Source organism: Nymphalis io, chromosome 14 (assembly GCF_905147045.1).
Source record: "Nymphalis io chromosome 14, ilAglIoxx1.1, whole genome shotgun sequence".
Taxonomy (NCBI): domain Eukaryota; kingdom Metazoa; phylum Arthropoda; class Insecta; order Lepidoptera; family Nymphalidae; genus Nymphalis; species Nymphalis io.
In genome coordinates this window covers 3,089,749-3,110,866 of record NC_065901.1, presented here as the reverse complement: position 1 = coordinate 3,110,866, position 21,118 = coordinate 3,089,749, and the positions used below count along the sequence as shown (strand labels likewise).

At 32.2% G+C, this 21,118-nt stretch overlaps 2 protein-coding genes and 1 long non-coding RNA gene across 3 annotated transcripts; 2 read left to right on the top strand and 1 right to left on the bottom strand.

The window, feature by feature from the left end:
* The first annotated feature begins 509 nt into the window (after positions 1–509).
* On the top strand, positions 510–5,693 carry LOC126773409 (coatomer subunit epsilon). The gene is made up of 7 exons (XM_050494353.1): positions 510–618; positions 917–1,108; positions 1,912–2,003; positions 2,607–2,772; positions 4,009–4,120; positions 4,384–4,499; positions 5,485–5,693. Exons 1-7 carry the CDS (start codon positions 517–519, stop codon positions 5,611–5,613), a joined length of 909 nt encoding a protein of 302 aa, XP_050350310.1. The 5' UTR covers positions 510–516; the 3' UTR covers positions 5,614–5,693.
* A 217-nt stretch (positions 5,694–5,910) lies between these two features.
* Positions 5,911–7,300, top strand: LOC126773452 (uncharacterized). Its single transcript, XR_007669731.1, has 2 exons — positions 5,911–6,000; positions 6,094–7,300. It is a non-coding gene; the product is annotated as an uncharacterized LOC126773452 (long non-coding RNA).
* A 936-nt stretch (positions 7,301–8,236) lies between these two features.
* On the bottom strand, positions 8,237–18,032 carry LOC126773373 (collagen and calcium-binding EGF domain-containing protein 1-like). Its single transcript, XM_050494302.1, has 9 exons — positions 17,892–18,032; positions 14,640–14,768; positions 14,178–14,326; positions 11,386–11,531; positions 10,972–11,128; positions 10,333–10,430; positions 9,948–10,117; positions 8,944–9,089; positions 8,237–8,457 (listed from the first exon to the last, which is right to left on the bottom strand). The coding sequence occupies exons 1-9, from the start codon at positions 18,017–18,019 to the stop codon at positions 8,261–8,263; spliced, it is 1,320 nt and encodes a 439-aa protein (XP_050350259.1). The 5' UTR covers positions 18,020–18,032; the 3' UTR covers positions 8,237–8,260.
* Positions 18,033–21,118: the final 3,086 nt, after the last annotated feature.

Sequence of the window (21,118 nt, the reverse complement as noted above, 5' to 3'; positions counted from 1 at the left end):
AAAATAACTTTCTAAAGAATGTTATAATAATAAAAATACTATTTGTATTTTAATCGCACCTTACCTGCTTTGTTATCTTGTCTTCTTAACTGTCGATCTTAATTTAGAATTTGAATTGTATACAAGAAATTCATTGAAGCATGTAAATAAGTAGGACACATACGAATTAAATTAAAAAAAGTTTGCAAAAATTAAAAAAAGACAAAAAATAGATGGAGTAGGTATATTTTATTAGCATCTCAAAATCTAAAACGATACATTTTGTATTTTTAAGATTAAGTATGTTTATTTTTTTAGTTTTATTTTATTGTTAGTTTATATAGTTTATTTTCAATATTAGTTAAAATTACATTTAGGTTTTTTTTAATCCATAGTTTTTTTTAATTCAAAACATTTGTATGTTTTAATTGTTTTTTTTTCATTATCATTTAATTTATAATTTTCAGTGTTTTTGAACGGAAAATCTAGCCGTCACAAGTCACAAGACGTCAAAATCAATTGACATTTGTTGTCAAGATGGCACGTCAGCAGCAGGATGTTGATGAACTTTTCGATGTTAAAAATGCTTATTATGTTGGAAACTATCAACAAGCTATTAACGAGGCACAAAATGTGAATGTGAGTTAATTATTTTACATTAAAAACTGTACAATTATTAAGTATTGACCTACTAAAGCGGCAAAGTTGTTTCGGGGATGACGTGTTGACATTTGTTTTGATACTACAAATCCTCGTGACGAATTGTGCAATTCAAAATAAGGATATATCATAAATATTTTAAAGATTTAATCCCGAAAAACATATCTGTGACCTTTTTTTTATTTCAGCGAAAATAATATATTAAATACCTATTGAAAAAACCTACCTGCTTTTGAAAGCTTATTTTTCATTACATACCGACTTTTATGTCTTTCAGCCCTCTTCTCCTATGGTAACTCTACAAAGAGATTCTTTTCTCTATAGATCATACATTGCCCAAGGTAACTTTAGAATTGTACTTCAAGAACTTAGGAGTGCTGATCCAATGCTACAACCACTTAAAAGCTTAGTGGAATACTTGTCTCCTGATGCTAATAAACCAGCTATAGTGGCTGACATTGACTCTAGAGTAAGTTACAATTCCTTAATAAAAAAAATTGAAATTCATTTATTTATTAACAACATATTAATGTTTATTCTTGGCACCCATAAGCCTTGTCAGCTTGTTTGGGTGGTGCTTAAACTAACAAACATAAACTCTAGCAAATTAACATATATAATTATAACAAAAACATCAAAAATAATAAAAGTAAAAAAAAGCAAAGTAAAACAAAATAATATTCAGGTGATAAAGATAATATACAAGTGAGCTTTCACTAAATAAAACAAAACAAAGCCATTTTAATATTGTACATATTATGAGTGTACCAACATGCTTACAATATTAAATATATATTACAAAAGTATTTTATGATATTAAAGAGTTTAGAAAATATTTTTTGAGTTTATACTTAATATGATATTTTGTCAATTTTGATTTAAAATCGAATGGTAGTTTGTTTATTAGTTTTGGTAGGTGATAATCTGTAGTTCATTATCCATAAATGTTTTTTACTTTAAATATGATTAGCTTGTGTCTTGTTATGGCCCTTGTTGTGATTTTATGTGTTATTCAGTTTTTGTTGTAGTCAAAATAATATTAACAAAGGAGTGCATGTTTAACTTTTAATTTAAAGATTTATATTTAAACGACTTTATATCATACACATAAAAAAACAAGTTTTGATGGAAACCACCGTACAAAAAATCTACTGTTTTACATTCCTTAATATATTTCAATAATCTTAGAAACCAGAATAGCTTATAATAATATTGTGTAAAACATAAATTTTAATTCATATTACTAATTTTTGTGTTAATATAAATTTACAGGTAGCAAAAGGAACGGAGCTTACGAATGAAATATTTTTAATTGTTGCTGCAACCATATACTATCACGAGGAAAACTATGAAGCAGCCTTAAAGTAAGTGACAGTGTGTAATTGCACATTTTTATTTTTTACTTAATATAGTGAGCGGGATGGGCAAATGGGCCACGTGATGGTACATGATCACCACTGCTTAATATATGTTTCAGCCATTTGGTTCGTAAATACATATGTAATTACATATATTTAGTATATATTAAAATTATTATAATATAAACACACATTACAGATACAAAGTTTTTTAACATTTATTAAAAGTAAATGTTATAAATTAATAAACTTTAAATAAAAAAAAAAACTCAATTTATTAAAGACAAAAGTAAGCAAAATGTACAACATCATTGGTTTTCATAAGAATTGTTGTGATTTAAATATAGATTACTGATATAAACACTTATTCAACTTTTCAGTGTTCTCAACAACAGTTCAAATCAAGAATTATCTTGTAAATGCAAAAGATATATAACTCAAGAGTTACAAAAGCAGCACTGAAGCTCTTCAATCTAACTGTGCTGACCTTGTTACATATTAAATTTTATACTTGCCTGTACCAGTTTACTATGCAGTTATATAGCCTACAACTTTCCTTGATAAACAATTAATGATAATTTCTTACCTCTTAATAAAAATCATTTTTAGGATCCTCCACGGAGCAGAGTCCTTGGAGCTGCGCGCATTCACTTTGCAATGCCTCTTGGCCATGAACCGGCCAGACCTTGCTCGAAAGCAGCTGAAAGCATTGCAAGATATTGAAGATGACGGCACTCTTACACAATTAGCTCAAGCATGGCTCAATTTGGCACAAGTAGGTTTTATTTTGGTAAAGTATTAGAAGGGCCTCATTTACAACACTGCATTGCGCTGGTAATATTCAAACCATAGCTCACACTCTCAATGCACAACTAGTTATGGGATAAGTTGTTATGTCCGTTATACTTGTACGGGCTCACTCAACACTCAAAAACATACATATTACAAAGTATTATACTATGTATGTTTTTCAAAATTAAAAACTACTGATATTAATATGAATGACTTCATTAGGCCAACTTTTACATTTTAACTATCTCAAAATGTCCTATATTAATAGAAAGATACTTTGAACATTGGAGGTCTCTAAAATTAAGTGTCATCTCGATTGAAGTAAAGAAATTAGATTTCATGTGTTTCATTGAGAAATTTCTCCTTTAATTAGCATTCTGGCTGAGTGATGACTGAGTATATATAGTTTTTTTTTTTTATTGTATAGGTAGGCGGACAAGCATATGGGCCACCTGATGGTAAGTGGTCACCAACGCCCATAGACATTAGCATTGTAAGAAATGTTAACTATCGCTTATATCGACAATGCGCCACCAACTTTAGGAACTAAGATGTTATGTCCCTTGTGCCTGTACACTGGCTCACTCATCCTTTAAATCGGAAAACACAATACTAAGTACTGCTATTTTGCGGTAAAATATCTAATGAGTGGGTGGTATCTACCCAGACAAGCTTGCACAAAGCCTTACCACCAGTAAACCACCACCAGTATACATATATAGTGTATACACTAACTTGGGTTATGTTGCAACACTTGCAAAATTGCAAGTATAACAGTCACCCAACAGCAAAACAAAGAGTTGATGTCAGAATTACAAGAACAGTCAGCCAGAAACGCAAGATGAGTTGTATTTAGACCGAGCCTCAGTTTTATTGAAATAAAATAAAAAATAGTTTTATTAATTCAGTGTTCAACTGTGACTGATAAATATTACTTTTCAAAAATGACTATATGTATCAATTCTACATCGCTAGCTGATGGGGTGAACCATCACATTATTTATGCTTACATATTATTATTAATGATTGCGTTATTAATTCATACATTTTTTTAGATCATCACATAAATAGTTTTTATTTACTTATATTTATTATCCATCTCATGCTCAGCATAAACCACATGCATACCAATCCCCACTGGAACAGCTTGGTGGAATAAACGCCGAGTTTTGGGGCATTTATAGGCTGTTACTATACATAAGTTTATTATTTACTTTAGGGAGGGCCGGGAGTACAAGATGCGCACTACAGTATTATGGAGCTGGCTGAACGCCTCGGTGCCTTAGGAGCCGGACCCGCAGCTGTAGGCGCTGCTGCAGCTGCTTCCAGAGGTTACTATTTTTGTAACTTTGCTTTAAAATTTATTAAAGCTGCACATATAATGAGTTTCTTGCTGGGACTTCTCATTTGTAGTATCTTAACTTTCAATATAAGTAAAATGATGATTTCATTTGATTATGTGTAAAAACTTAGAATAATTTGAATAATGAATCAATTATTCCCATTCAAATTAATCGTGTAACACAATGTGTCGACCGGAAATATATGAAACGATGGGGATGAGTTACCTGTGATTAATAATTTTGATCTGCAGGCATGTGGGAGGAAGCTGAGCAGATGTTAACAGAGGCTCAAGCTCGAGCTCCACAGCAACCTGAGTTGCTCCTAGGGCTGGCTGTCACGGCTGCTCACAGCGGCAAGCCGCCTGAAGTAAGTGATATTTTTTGTTATTTTAATTTATGAATTTTACTAACAATCTTCCTCAATAGTAAGTAGTAGTTTTCGTATTAGAAAAAAAAGCGATTTTTATTCATAAAACTCAGTACAGTAAAGATGAAGTACCCCATAAGTCATTGGAATTTTAAACAAGGACAGAAGAAATGTAGATGTTATCTGGACTCTATGATTAATAAAACCTATACATATACTGCATATGAATACCATAATTATATCAATTCTTAATCCTAAAACTTAGATTGCGATACTGTCTCGTAATAAAAACACGCACGAACAATAATAATTCAAACATCAAAATTCGTTCAAATTAAAGAAAAAATACACCAGAGACAATTTAAAACACTAATAAATTATAATCTAAAAAAGGAAAATGCGATTGCATTCGAATTTCGAATTCGAAAATTCGAATGCGAAGGTCCGGTGTCTTCAGAAACATTGAATCATTCCATTATTTTAATAATATAATGAACATATGTTTATCAAAATATAATTGTGGTTTGTACAATAATCGCTTCTTCCTGTAATAAATACTGCATTGGATTTTAGTAGTAATAAAATGCATATTTTAATATAATATTGAACAAAGAATAAAATATGGTTGTCTAGACGCATCGTTCAAACGCAAATGTCGTTAATCAATAATCATTTATTTAGGGTAAAGTCCCGCGAAATAATTCTGACAGTTGTATAAATATACACACAAACTCCTTACATACATATACACAGAGTTTTGACTTTGCCAGAGTTGGGTTATTGTTAAAAACATCTTTGATGACACTCTTCATCATACTAACATTACACACTTATCACTTATATAAAGATGGCTTGCAAACATCTCTTTTATTACGTAACTTTTTCTTTTTATTAAGAATATTTTATTGATACAGATAAATTTCAAATAAAATAAACATTCAATTGCTTAATTATAATGTCAGAAATATAATTATAATTCTTCCAGGTATCATCGCGCTACCTCGACCAGCTGTTGGATTCTCACCCTGAACACCCCTTCACTAAGGAGTACAACGCCAAGGCCAATGAGTTCAAGCGCTTAGCTGCTCAATATGAACCTTCTGTTGCGAGCTAAATCATTCCTTATTGTGTGTGACATAGTGTTGAATTTAATTTTCATTGTAATCTTATGTTAAAATAAATATATCTATATTATTTGATAATGTTTGATTTTTAACATTATTAATTAATTTCATAGCAAGTTTTATATGTTAAAAAAAAATTTAATACGAAAGTGACATTTGTGAGGTTAGAATAATTTGGTAATTTTTTTTTAAATATTTGTGTATATAATAGACCAAAAACGCATATAAAAATAATTACTTATAGTGAAGCTCATCGAACTTTCATCTACGTCATTCACGAGAAACGTCGCGTCATTTTGACATTTAAAAAATTGCAAAATATTTAACGATTTACATAATTGATAAGAAATATAAACGTAATTTATGATATTGAAAAGGTTGATAAAATATTAAAAGATCAAATACATTATCGGTATACCGTTTTTATCCGTAAATACAACAATTTGGTTTATTTCGTGTGTGTGTTTCAGTGAAAAATGCCAGCAAGACGCAAGGGGGCCCATTTAGGCCGTCGAACTAATAATGCATCAAGCATGCGTTATAATAGAGCAGAAAGAACAAACGAACAAATCTAACTAAATAACGAAAATGTTTTGCTCATCGGCACGTATCCAGTAGCAAGGCTGTTCCTGAAGTCCATTCGCACACGAAAAAATATCGCAAAGGACTTCATTCCTCCCCGGGTCTCTTATACCCCAACCGTACATTTTTTTGTTATTGTTTTAATTTACACGGGACTTATATTGTGTCTTCATCGCAATTTTGTGGAGGAAAGTCAAGAAACCGAGATTGTAGCAAGTTTAATTAAGCAATTTTGAAACATAAGTTAATAAATCATGTAAATTAATTCAAGTATACATACATTACATACATTCAATATACACATGATTCGAGTGTTTACTATTGACAGTATAATCAGAGAAATGTTAGTATAATCATATGCTCAGCGTAAAAAAAAACTATCGAAAGAAAAAATCAATGAACATTATCAAGCAGTTATAACAATATTTAATTTATAGTAGATTCTGTTTTGTTTGTTTGGAACTTTTAAAGACAATTTTGATGTTTAATTTATTAAGGGTTTAAATTACTTTGACAATAATTAAAATAAATCCTAGAAATAATATCATTATTCCGAATCAAATTTAATTATTTAATGCAATAAGTAAAACTTAATTCCATTTAAATTTTGTTAGCAGCGCCACCTTTGAACAGACTTTGTTTATATAGTTTGTGTGAAATATCTCATCTCGAGTTGTGTAAAATATTAAACTCATTTCAAAAAATATTAAGCAGTAATTCATTTCAATTTGTCTGTTTTAATAGAAACTGTTAGTTGCTAATAATTGAATCGATTGAAAGGCAATAAAAAGACGCGGTTTTCTCACTGGAATTATAAAAGGATTAATTTGGAATTGGAGATTAAGGATTTGGGCACACCATGTTTATCACACGGACAAGTATACGTGGCATGTTCTCGGGTGGGCAAACCATCGAGCTTATTTGTGTTGGCTAAAGACGACCTGACAAAAAATATCGTACACTCAATTGCTCTTCGAAATTAATTAACTACTTTAGGATAAAAATATATTACTTCTTTCAATTTACATTTAACTTTTAATGAAACAATGAATATGTCCATTACATTAATCAAATACATTGAATTGAGAAAATGAATGGTTGGTGTTTTTTTTGTTTTTATCGGCGGTTATCGTCTACAGCGCTCCTTTCCTTTTTCTGACATATATCCCATCCCCACATCAATCAAAATATTCAGTAGATATAATTTATATGGCAGAACAACGTTTGCCGGGTCAGCTAGATATACATAAAAACCGAGATGGCCTAGTGGTTAGAACGCGTGAATCTTAACCGATGATGAATCGTGGGTTCAAACCCGAGAAAGCACCACTGAATTTTCATGTGCTTAATTTGTGTTTATAATTCATATCGCGCTTGACGGTGAAGAAAAACATCGTGAGGAAACCTGCATGTTTCTAATTTCATTAAAATTCTGCCACATGTGAATTCTACCAACCCGCATTGTAGTAGCGTGGTGGAATAAACTGTAAACCTTCTCTTTAAAATGGAGAGGAGACCTTATCCCAGCAGTGGGACATTAACAGGCTGTTACTGACGCAATATCATGTGTCATCTTGAATAATCATTGGTATTAAATATGGATTTGCGAAAAATTGCGTTTTGAATTTGAAGTACATAAGTGGAATAATGTTTGTTGTATATAATTAAATATATATTAATCAAGAACTGTATGTAGTGCATAATACAGCAGAGTTATTAGCAAATTGCATGGGAAATGTAACTCGTAACTTTTGTTTATTTTTGATTAGAGTTTAGTAGTTACCTTGATTGTTATAAGTTCATTAAACCATATTTAAATTTTGATGATTTTAATACTATACATAATTAAAATGAATTTTGAATGCACTTCTTTTGGCATTTACAGATTATTGGCTCACTTTACTTTCTACACCCGACCTGTTTTGAGCCTTTTTTTGGCGTTACTGTATTATTCTGAATAACGTAGAAATATCTCGCTATTAAATAATATATACAAATAAATAAAGGATTACGGATTAAAACAAAACAAGGCAATTTATCATAAATTATGTAATCTTAGTAGAAACTGTAATCGTAATCAGTGTCAACATCGTCTTCGTCATCTCCGGAACTGGTCGCGTTTGCCAGGAGTCGGAGCTGCTTTAGTTTTTCGTCCATGTCTTCAAATTCCAGGGTGTCGGTACTTTGATCGCCTTTAACCAGTGTCCAATCTGTTGTGGTCTCTGAGTCGCGAATGATTTCTCCATTTAAACCTACACGAAAAATATAACTGCGTGTAAAAATGCCTGCTATAAAATTGAATTATTTGAAAATAACGTATCATAAATTATATCCCTAGTAATGTTACTGGAAGAACCTAACTAGGGTTCCTAAAATAAAATGAATGAAATGGTAGCGATTACAATATGTGTAATAGCTACCATTTCTTTTTTATTTTAGGACAAAGTTACGTAAGACGTACCAATGATCACGTATTCAATCTGTAGTTAATTTGCGTTTATAATTAGGCGAAGGAAAACTAAAAATGCCGGATGAAAACCAGCCCTATGTCTCCACTAACGCGCATTTTAAGAGCGTTTTGGAATAATCTGCAAACTACAAAAGGAGAGAAGCGCCTCAGCCCAGCAGTGAGACATTTACAGGGATTTTAGGCACATGAATTAACATAAAACAATGATGAAACAGGTACCGATTGTTTGATTACAGTATGATTTGATTGTTATTATAAAAAAAAGTACCGTGTGGAGATATCTCAACTGGCCCGGCGCCGACGATGGCAGGCGCGGTGTACGCTTCCAATTCTTGTTCAATTTTGCGTTCTTTTTCTAACTGTTCTTGTTTGTGTTGTCGACGCCAAGCCTTCTGCAGATTGAAGCGCTCTGGCCTTGAAAATAAAAATGGATATTGCAGACAGCATTATCGTTAGCTTGTCCTTTGTATTTTTTTTTCTCTTTTTCTGGCGTGTATCTATGCTAATTGACCGCAAAATATTCTGACAATGTCACGTATTATTTTTATACCAGTGCCAGGACACATAGTCTTTTATCAAATATAGTTAGAGATACTATGCAATCATAGATATTAAGATGTTCCAAGAGACAAATACTATTTCCTTTTATGAAGAATTACTACTTAGATACATTTCCAACATCCTTATCCATCCATTGTAACGAGGAAGTAAATTGGAAAAAAATATCTTCTGCGATTTGGTTATATTTTACAATATAAATTTTCTGCATTTTTTTATAGTTTTTATGTACTAAAAATATGTTAATAAAGTAGTGCTAAGTGCTACAATCATTCCCTTTTACTTATTTGGATGATAACTAACCACTAAGACAATCGATTAAATAATTTCAGATAGATTTTTGGTCAAAACACAAGATCTTTTGGGATCTCTATGTCACGAACTGATTCCTCCGCCCCCTTTTATTATCGAACGACCAGACAAACGCGACCAAAGATACACAGTGGAAATTCCCCGCCTACGTACGAAGCGCTTTGAATCTACATGTATCACTCGCACTGCGAAACTGTGGAATACTTTGTCTGAGTCTGTATTTCTTGATAGGTATATTCAAACCCAGAGTAAACAGGTTTCTTCTAGGCAACCGTGCTACATCCTAGACCGTGTGGATGCTTAACATCAGGTAAGTTAACAGATTTGTTACATACTTATAAAATTATGTAAGAACATGATTCTTTGAATCATTTCATTAATTTTTAATGTGTTTCTTATTACCGTTCACCATCTTTGTAGACTTTCTCTTCTAGATTGTGTATATCGTGTCGAATGTCCGCTAGCAGCAGTAGCATGAGGTCAAGCGAACCTTTTGGTCCACGTGCCCCACGCGGTCCACGTGGTCCGATGTCACCCTTTGGCCCTTCCATACCAGGCGGACCAGGTGGACCCTGAAGTAAAATAATTGAATATAACATAAGTGGCTGTTTTTTAACTTAAATGTTTTATTAATTAAATACATTATTTTTGCAGTTTTTAGATCTTTTGTATTCTTGCCGATTTAGAAATATTAATTATTCAGTTATAATGAACAGGAGAATAAGTTGTTCTCAGATTATTATTAAACCTTTAATATAAAGAAAAATGTATCAATAGTATTACCAACCCTTGGCCCTCTTTCACATCGGCAGTAACCACCTTCCAACGGCGCCGTAGCGTCTAGCACCCTATGAGTGTATGTACCTTCTGCGAAACGGTCTGCATCTACCAATTAAATAACAATTTATTCGACTATAAACAAAACCACATGATATTTTGTATAGAGTTTGCAAGCTGCCTCAAAACCGTGCGCATATATACATTGCTATAATTGATTTGAAAATATATTTTTAGTGCTTTAAAATCCTTGGAGTTATTATTTGTTTGTCGTATTTCTGTAAGTAGTACTACTAGTACACACTAGTAGTAGTAATAATACGAAATGTCCACTTGAAATTCTATATTTGAAAAACGAATACCGAAGTTAAATTATTGTTTAGCCACTTGTAACTAGGTCACAAGATGTGTCGAGTATCAGGGATCAATATATTTAAGGGCAATAATTGGAAGACCATGAACCAATTCAAATATATTGATTGACTGAGTTATTAGTAAGTATTCTGATAACAAATTTAATCTCTCTATGAAGAGGTATCGTATGTTCCAGAAGTTCTCATTGTCTTGTAGGAGACGTCGAAATCAAGTCGCATACAGGTCATCAAGCGCAGTTAAAAAGTATATTTTTACTATTAATTTGAATAAGTACCTTCTCCTTTTAGAACAGGGTTTTCCAACAGCTTTTTTAGAGCGGCCTGTGTCGTATGTAATTGATCGCTTAGTTGCTTGACTTTCCTTGACAGCCAGGACACAGTGTCGCATGGCGCGTAACAGCGGGAAGATGCACGAACTAATGGTAACGGCTCCTGGGGACATTTTAGTAATACGTTAATTATACTTATAACAAATATGAGTCTTTTAGGCAAATATGTATTTTATTTAATTCAAATTATCGATCAATTAAAACGATATTATTAGAAAAACAATTATTTTCATTTTACTAAATAGTAAGTACGTTAAAGAAATGAAATCAACTTACCGGTTTAAAAAAATATATATCGTTCGGCTTTTACTGTATATTGTAAACACAAAATAATTATTTGAATGAGCAAAAAAGACATACCTGTATCGCAATGGCTACGGGTGGTACGCATCTTCTACCGTCGCTCGCGACAGTGTATGGTAGGTTACATTCACAGTGGTACCCTCCAGGGTCATTCACACATCGCTGCTCACAACCCCCGTTATTGCTTGTACATTCATCAACATCTGAAATGATGTAACTTCTCACTGTTACAGCTGATATCCTTTCTAATATATATATATATATTATAAATGCGAAAATTAGTTTGTTTGTCACAGTTTTTCTTCTTACCCATTATACCGATCATTATAAAATTTCGCATACACGTTGTCAGGGATACAGAGAAGGATATAGAGTAGCTAACACCTCCCATCCCATCATAGGCAAGCGAATATCATAATCGAACCGTAGTCGATTATGATAGGTAAAAACATGTATATTTTATAAGTTTTTCATTTTAATTGTGCCTTGTATGTACAAGGTATGTATATGAGTTAATATAATTAACTTTAAGGCAATTCTTTAAGAACAAACTTGAAATTTTCTGCAGAAAACAATCGTGAAATGTCAGAAAGTGATATGCGACATTGCTATAATATTTATTGACATTTAAACGCGCATCTAAATATCATAATAAGTCGGTTTTCAACATTATACGAGTGAGATACGAATTGAGTTCTTTCAGAATAGCACTGCCGATTTGATTAAACTTGATCTTCATTTTATTAAAATATAAATCATAAAATTAAATTAATCTTTATTCAAATAGGCTCTTAAAAACCATTTTCGCTTGTCATATTACAAAATATAATAAATATAAAGCTTCTACCGGTCGGAAAGTACATTCTACGGAGAAACCGTTAAGAAGTGGAGTAAATAGGTATAGGATAAGAGCGTAAAGATTATGATGTTTTGCTTAATCTTCATATATATTCGATATTACGAAGATGGATTAAAAGTTTTCATTGCGGTTATAAGACTCTTTTAATATAGTCTTCTAGAAATTCTATGATCTAGCCATAAGTCCGTCGGTGTTCTAAACGATTAATACCATACAAGTGATTTTCATCGAAGTCAGACAAATGTTGTCCGAATCATTAAGTTGAAGTGGCAGTGAGCGGGGCACATCGCTCGCAGAACTGACGGCCGCTGGGACAGCAAGGTTCTCGAGTGGCGACCACGAATCGGAAGACGCAGCGTGGACAGGCCGCCTACAAGGTAGACCGACGACATAGAAGGAGTCGCGGGAAGCCGTTGGCAGCGCAAGACCGGCCAATATGGAAATTCTTGGGGGAGGCCTTTGTCCAGCAGTGGACGTCTTTCGGCTGATATGATGATGATGGTGAAGGGACAAAAGTGTTCCACTGTAGATTTCGTCACATGTTTTAAGTTTTCGTAACCTAAAAGCTTAGCTTTTTAAGCTTGTCTGTATATCGGACAGCACCATTGTTATGTTTCAGCAAATAATAATACAATTTGTTGAATTGTCACGAATACACAGAGTATTGATAGGTTTATATTTAATTCAATAGTGTAAAATGAATTTTCAAAAGTGCCTTTACGAGCCCACTTGGATAAATATATTTTTTTATTACGTATTTTCATTTGATTGTTACAATGCATAAAATATCAGAGAATTTTCGTACAGTTACTATGTGTCAAATAGTCTTAACCTCGATGAGTTATTTTTGAGATTTCTCCTTCGCCCGAGTGATTTATTTTGTGTTGTTTATAGAGGAAGTGCTAATAAAAAATCTTATGAAATATGTAGTTAAACTCCATGGAATCGTCAATTATACATCAACAAGTTTATATAAATAATATTACAAGCAGCTAACCTTCGATTTTTGTATTAATAAAATATACAAGTAAAAATAAAGTAACTACCTACTTATATGGGTTTATATATGTATTACAATATTGTAGGTACTTTTCTGTAAGAGAAAACTCGAAAGTCAACGCCGAGGTCGGTCGTGAAATGTCAAAAAGTGGTAGCGACATTGACCACTATAAATAAATATAATATTTAAAGAAGAAGCTTTTTTTTTCAATTTTAAAATTAAGAAACGCTAATAACATAAAACTATCGAAACCTCGTACTATTAACTATGAAAAGAAAAATATTATGTTTATTTATTATTATTATGACGGAGCAAAACGATTTAAATTTACCAAAAAATATTAAAGAAGCAAAAAGTATGCGTTAGTTTAAGAGACTATTAAAAATACATGTTCAAAGCAATATAGAATAACACAAATACATAATATGAAACATATTGTATAATATATTAAATTTAATAGTATAAAAAGTAGCAATAAAAAATCAATAAATAAATAATAATAAATATATAAAGTCTCACTCACTCGTACCACTTCCTAGCTCTACTTAATCCGTGTATTTTGCGATAAGACCAGTCTATCGACAATAATGCAAAGTTTTCACAGATACCCTCTTCGAAATTGTATTTTTCTATCATTTAATAATATCATTTATACATGCTGCTTTGCCGCGCGGGCAATTGATGTACTAATATTATGTTCTTATGTTAGTGAATGTGTTTCTTGATGAGAATAACGTTTCTTTAACCCTAATAGTATATCATCATCATCAATTTTCAACATGTCACGCGTGAGTAATGAAGTGAGTTCTTAGAGAATAGCACTACAGATTTATATATATATATATATATATATATATAAAGAGTTATATATACAAAAAATCATTATGTAGTTACATCCAAGAATATTTTTGATAAGCAAAACTTATTCACTATTACATAGAAAAGAATAAAATACATTTATAACTAGGCTTTAATTAAGTGATTAAATACCTATACAATAGGGCTGCCTTTTCCTCCTATAGCTGTCAGGATCAAATCTAAACCCTGGGTAGCAGAAGCACCACACCCGCTGTTCTCGAACCTCACATGCTTGCTCACACAAGTGTAGGCTGCAGGGTTCCACTGATTTTAATATGCATCTGCAAATAAGATATATATATATAATAAGAAATAAGAGAAAACGTTGATGAAAAAATTAACAATTTTATAATATGTTTGTAGATTTGTACCACGCACATTTATTTTTTGAGAGCCTTACTTTAATATCGCAAGAATCATAATTTGTATTTTTGTCTTGTTATGTGTATTATTGTTTGTATTTGTCTTTGGTCTTTGTTATTCAATAAAGTTTTTTTGCGTATTAATTGCCGCAAAGTTAACTCAGCGTAATTAGTTAGCATAGAAAGAATTTAAATTTTTTGTTATTTTAAATATTTGTATGACAAAACTAACCGTCCGGCAATATAATTGTAGTCTTCACAGCAGTTCAACCGAATGCACTGCACGTCGACCCCGTCCACTTTACATGTCTCGCGAGACCGCAGCAGCTTGTCCGTGGGGCACACTGCGTCTGTGTCCACCCTGGAATGTATATTTTCAAAGTGAGACTTCTTTGGTTGTCGGTTGTTCGTAGCGAGTCAATTTGCACTTCGTAACGTTTTCAAAACAAAACGCAAACGTTTGTTATTTCGCATGTAATAATTTGCAGGATTTTTTTTTAAATTAGAAATTAATAATAATTATTATTATATAATATTTAAAATCTAATTTATTTTTTAAATTACTACTTTTACAACTATGTAACAAATGTGTTAAAAATATGTGCAATCCTTGTGTTTGTTGTAATTGTATTAATTTACTGTTGGCAGGGCTTTGTGCAAGCTCGTCTGGGTACCACCCACTCATCTGATATTCTACCGCAAAACAGCAGTACTTGGTATTGTTGTCTTCCGGTTTGAAGGGTAAGTGAGCCAGTGTAATTACAGGCACAAGGGACATAAGATCTTAATTCCCAAGGTTGGTGGCGCATTGGCTATGTAAGCGATGGTTTAAATTTTTTTACAATACCAATGTCTAAGGGCGTTGGTGACCACTTACCATCAGGTGGCCCATATGCTTGTCCGCCTTCCTATTCTATAAAACAATATCTATAATTAGTATTGTTTAAATGAAATTATTAATATCTTAGAATCGACGTCATTGTAAATTACAGTTTTTGTATTATAATGTAAAAGCTTAACAAGCCATACTTTAATCTATTTAAACAAACAGGCTTTCATTCGTTCAATCTTTATATTCTTGTGAATATTTTGTCATAGAAATACCAAATAACTTAAGAAGTCATTAATCTCAGATAAAATTATATTGTCGTTCTTAAATTGCCCCTATAAAAAAATGTTTATCAAAATGACATAATGTCAATAAAGCCCTACTACTCATCAGCTGTTAAACAATGATATAATAATATAAACAAAAATTTATCTAAGCCAGAAGTCCCCAAACATTTGTTCCTGTTTAGACCACGATCATATTCTGTTTTGGTTACACAAAACTCACCAAAAAACATAACGATACGATATTGTGCTATTTTTATAAATTCTTCAATGGCAGTTCCATTTGTTTTGTATAATTATTTTCGTTTCTCAATTATTTAAGTATGTGTAACTATTAAGGTAAATTCGTATTTAAATATAATCAAACATTAATCTTACAACGCTGCTTTAGTTTAGACCAAGAGAAATATATCAGTATCAGTAGTATCAGTAAAGTAACCGCCTGTGAATCTACCACTGCTGGACTAAAGCCTTCTTTTGCTTTGAGGAGAAGGTTTGGAACTGATTCCACCATACTGCTATAATGTGGATTGATGGATACACATGTTTAATTTGACACAATTTATGTTTTCGAAAAATCTAATATATAAGCCGAGATGACCCAGTGGTAAGAACGCGTGTATCTTAACTGATGATCGTAGGTTCGAACCCGGGCAAGCATCACTGAATTTTCATGTGCTTATTTTGTGATTATAATTCATCTCGTGCTTTACGGTGAAGGAAAACATCGTAAGGAAACTTGCATGTGTATAATTTCACTGAAATTCTGTCACATTTGTATTCCACCAACCCGCACTAGAGCAACGTGGTGGAATAAGCTCCAAACCTTCTCAAAAAGGTAGAGGAGGCCTTTAGACCAGCAGTGGGACATTCACAGGCTGTTACGATGAATATATTTATTTAGTTTAAATTAAATTTATACACCTTAAATTATTGCTTTTTTAAAAGCATGACCAATCACATAGTTCATCATTTTGTGTAGATTATAAAAAATAGGTTCGAAACAATTATTAAAAGTGCTTCGATGTCTGAAAAAGCTTTGTACTACTTATTTGTGTTGCGTTTATTACATACATTCATTAAATGTACTAAGCATTTACCGGACGCTTAAATTTTGATGATCCCTCTTATTAAGATCACATATACTCAAAAAAAACATGGATGTATTTGTTGCAATCGACGGGGGGATTATTATAGCACTTTGGGAATGACTGATCTGAAAATAAAAGATAACTTCTTCTCCTTATAACTAGGAACAGATGACATCATGTATTAAATTTAGTTACTAGGGCAACAGCTAGCTTAGGATATGTAAAGTACTAAAGTGATGTAGTCATTTCTGAGTACTTATTTCCCATCTGTATTGTAAAATTAGCAACTAAAACTCATGTTAAAAGACTTGTTTTAAAATTTAAGCTAAAATGATTGAAAATGCTTTTATTCATTATTGTTATTTTAAGTTATACAATACAGCTATATTGCCGAGTTAAAAATGCGAGGGTTCAATGCACTTCAAATGAAGTCCGATGCAATTGAATTACGCGACTATGTGGGCCCTTGTTCCTACGTTATTAATAGTGGCGGCAACTGTACTCGCAGCGAGCTTCTTGGAAAACAAGAGCTCAATAGTTTTTAAGAGAGAAATGTGTTAAGAGGACTTTAGTCCATATCTCTTAAGAAATAAAGTTCAGTAACGAGTGACGATTTATTTCGATTTGGAATATTCGGGCGTTTTGGTCACAGTGATAATTGTATTTATTGTATTCATAAATGGAATGTCATTTTTAAGTCTAAAATTTAATTGAGTTCTTTGGGCGTTTACATCAGGAATGTCGAGGAGTTGGAAAGGTTAACACATTTATTTCTTTGTGAATTAACTGAAGAATAGATACTATATGATAACTAACTTTAGTTAAACTTTGTGCTTTGTCAATTTTATTTTAATGTAAGTTAAATTGAACATAAACAACGGTGCTCTTTAAAAAATTAAAATAATATTAATTTTTTTTTAAATAAATACACTATATTCTATTTTTTATTTGTTAAATTAGCAGTAAATAATAATTATTTTTTTATGTATTCGTACATAGATAACGATGAAATCTGATAATGAAACTCCGCAATTCAGTAGGAGAAAAAACTGTTATTCCATATAGAAGAAGAAAAACAGTTCCAAGCAGAAATAAATATATATTATCGTTAAGTTTAGAATTAGATTATAATATTACCTACCATAGATGCATATAGATTTTTTATATTAAAATAGTTTCAAAAAATGCAAAATAAAACCGTCAATAGTTTTTCGTCACACAAAACATTAAAGAAACTGCACTGGCTCACCACTCACAAACAACACTAAAAAGTCACTTACACGTCTATGGCGTCGTCACGGTAACCATCTTCAGCGTAATACCCTGTGTTTTCTTGACGACAGAGTACCAGGGTGACAGGAGAGAGGAGGAGTAAAGCGCAGGCCGCGCGACCGATCGACGCGCGCATCTTGACTGCGGTAGCCGCGGATATGCGTTTAAGCACAGATACCCAAACTCATTATTTTATTTATAATATGTACAATAAATGCTTACTGTATGTAAAATCAGAATGCGAGTGGGTTTATCATGAAACGGCATCGTCCCTTTATGATAACAATTGCGCTTGTCATTCTTTGCAAAAATGCAGCTGTTGTAACAGAACTTTGTTGTATTTCCTTTACGATAATTACACTTTGTTTAAATTAAATATGTTTATATTATATAATGTAGTGTAATTAATGGGAAAAGTTGTTTAATTTAAATAGTTATACAGAGTGGCAAATGGAAAGCTGTAAGATAAGATTTATGTATTTAAGAATGAAGATTATTTATTTATTTTATTTAAGCAAATGAAAGTACGTAGTAAGTGCTAATAGATATTGGCATTGTAAGGAATATTACCTATTTCTACATGATTAATTGAAAACCCTAGGAACATGCTGTCTGTTTTGTACGTATTGTGACTGTTATTAACTGGTAACTAACTGGTGGTAGGGCTTTGTGCAAGCCCGTCTGGGTAGGTACCACCCACTCATCAGATATTCTACCGCAAAACAGCAATACTTGATATTGTTGTGTTCCGGTTTGAAGGGTGAGTGAGCCAGTGTAATTACAGGCACAAGGGACATAAAATCTTAGTTCCCAAGGTTGGTGGCGCATTGGCTATAAGCGATGGTTGACATTTCTTACAATGCCAATGTCTAAGGGCGTTTGGTGACCACTTACCATCAGGTGGCCCATATGCTCGTCCACCTTCCTATTCTATAAAAAAAAAAAAAAAAAGAAAAAAAACCAGGCTCACTTCACCCTTTAGAGACCCTTTGCTTTGCTGAATTATGAGATCTAAAATAAGACCTATTCAACTAAATCTAGTTTTAACTTAACTTAAAATCAAACATCACACTGTGTTAACAAATAAAAATTTATCTGGCAATTAAAAAAATAACAATAATATATTTTTATCTTTTAGCATCCTGTATTATATTTTGGATTTATTTCAATGGTTTTGTTCCAGCGGGACTAATTTGGGAAGCTTATTTGATAATGTCAACCCACGCCTGACGTCACTGTCTTGTATTGCAATATCGTGTATGTATGAAGAAAACATGCGTAACGCAACATCCATTATAATAAATTGCCTATTAAGCCTATGTTTTAAATTGTAGATTACAAGATGAACGAAGTCACTGTGTTAATGTCGTGACTAATTGAATTATAAATTTTAAACACATCTTAATGCTTCATTGAATCACTCAACAAACAACATCGCGTTGTTTGTTATAACAAATAAGACGAGTTAGGTATTATTAATTTAAACATATTATGTGCAAAAATGAAGATAAGTGAAAAAAATTGTGTTTTTTCTTGGTTTTAACAAATCTAACAATACCGAGTGTCGATAAATATGTATTTTTTTTAATTATAAGATTAAAAAAAATTACCATAATTTTTATTTATGATTATTTTAATCAAACGTAAATTGTATTTGGTTGTACGAATACTTATCTGTATTATCAAATATCTGTATAAAAATATATGGATTGTCTAGAATAATCTAGTATATGATATTGTACTTATATATTATACATATTTATATAATAATATAGAGCCGGTTGGCGTGGTTGTGGGTTCGATTCCCACCCAGGACTGACATTTGTGTGCATGAACATGTCTGTTTGTCCTGTAATTATCTGTAAAAGTATGTATTTACAAAAAGAAAAATAGTATATGTAGTATATCAGTTGTCTGGTTTCCATAGTACAGGCTCTATACAAGCTTAATTTGGGATCAGATGGTGTGTGAAAAATGTCCCAGGATATTATTGTTATTTGTTATGAGATTTGAATTATATAAATCTTATAGCAACTAGTGAACAGTTTGAGTAGCACTGTATTGGCCTAGCATAATCCCGAAATAAACTCCAGTGCGTGCGGCAGCTCTGTTGGCCAGGGACGATTTTGTGTGTATTTTGTGTTGATACCATGATATATATATCATTCGGAAAAATTTATTACTATTATAATATATCAACTTTATTATATTGTTATTTAGTGTTATTTGTGTTATGTTATATAAATATAATTATGTTGCTATGTTCCGCTTTAAACTGTAGACTGTTAAAAATTAAAAAAGATAGATTAAAAATAATATACAGTAACAGCCTGTTAATGTCCCACTGCTGGGCTAAGGCCTCCTCTCCCTTTTGAGAAGAAGCTTTGGAGCTTATTCTATCACGCTGCTACAATACGGATTGGTAGAATTCACATGCCGCATAATTTCAATGTTTTTTTTTTATAAAATAGGAAGGCGGACGAGCAATATAGAATGGGAAGTGGTCACCAAACGCCCTTAGACATTGGCATTGTAAGAAATGTCAACCATCGCTTATACAGCCAATGCGCCACCAACCTTGGGAACTAAGATTTTATGTCCCTTGTGCCTGTAATTACACTGGCTCACTCACCCTTCAAACCGGAACACAACAATAACAAGTATTGCTGTTTTGCGGTAGAATATCTGATGAGTGGGTGGTACCTACCCAGACAAGTTTGCACAAAGCCTTACCACCAGTAAACCACCACCAGTATACATATATAGTGTATACACTAACTCGGGTTATGTTGCAACACTTGCTTGCACAAAGCTCTACCACCAGTAAATTAGACATATGCAGGTTTCCTCACGATTTTCCTTCACCGGCAAGCACGAGATGGATTATAAACACAAATTAAGCACATGACAATTCAGTGTTGCTTGCCCGGGTTTGAACCCACGATCGTCGGTTAAGATTCACGCGTTCTAACCACTAGGCCATCTCGGCTAAAAATAATATGAGATATTTGAATAATCTGTAATGTTAAAGTCCAATATCAATCAGTTTAGTGATTTCGCATGAGTCCAGAAACAAATAAAACTTATGTAATATTAGTATCAAAATACATAATTGCTGATTGATGCGCATTTTAGGAGAAATTGTGTGTTTTAAGTAAGACACCGCGTTGCAAATTTAATTACCAGACTACAAAAGTCTAATTAAATAACGAACATACAATTCTACTAATGTGTA

Coding starts and splice junctions, on each gene's coding strand:
- LOC126773373 (XM_050494302.1), bottom strand. CDS start 18,019: ATGCGCGCGTCGATCGGTCGCGCGGCCTGCGCTTTACTCCTCCTCTCT. Junction 14,769..17,891: donor CGTGACGACGCCATAGACGT/GTAAGTGACTTT, acceptor TATACATTCCAG/GGTGGACACAGACGCAGTGT. Junction 14,327..14,639: donor TACAATTATATTGCCGGACG/GTTAGTTTTGTC, acceptor TCTTATTTGCAG/ATGCATATTAAAATCAGTGG.
- LOC126773409 (XM_050494353.1), top strand. CDS start 517: ATGGCACGTCAGCAGCAGGATGTTGATGAACTTTTCGATGTTAAAAAT. Junction 619..916: donor ACGAGGCACAAAATGTGAAT/GTGAGTTAATTA, acceptor TATGTCTTTCAG/CCCTCTTCTCCTATGGTAAC. Junction 1,109..1,911: donor TGGCTGACATTGACTCTAGA/GTAAGTTACAAT, acceptor ATAAATTTACAG/GTAGCAAAAGGAACGGAGCT.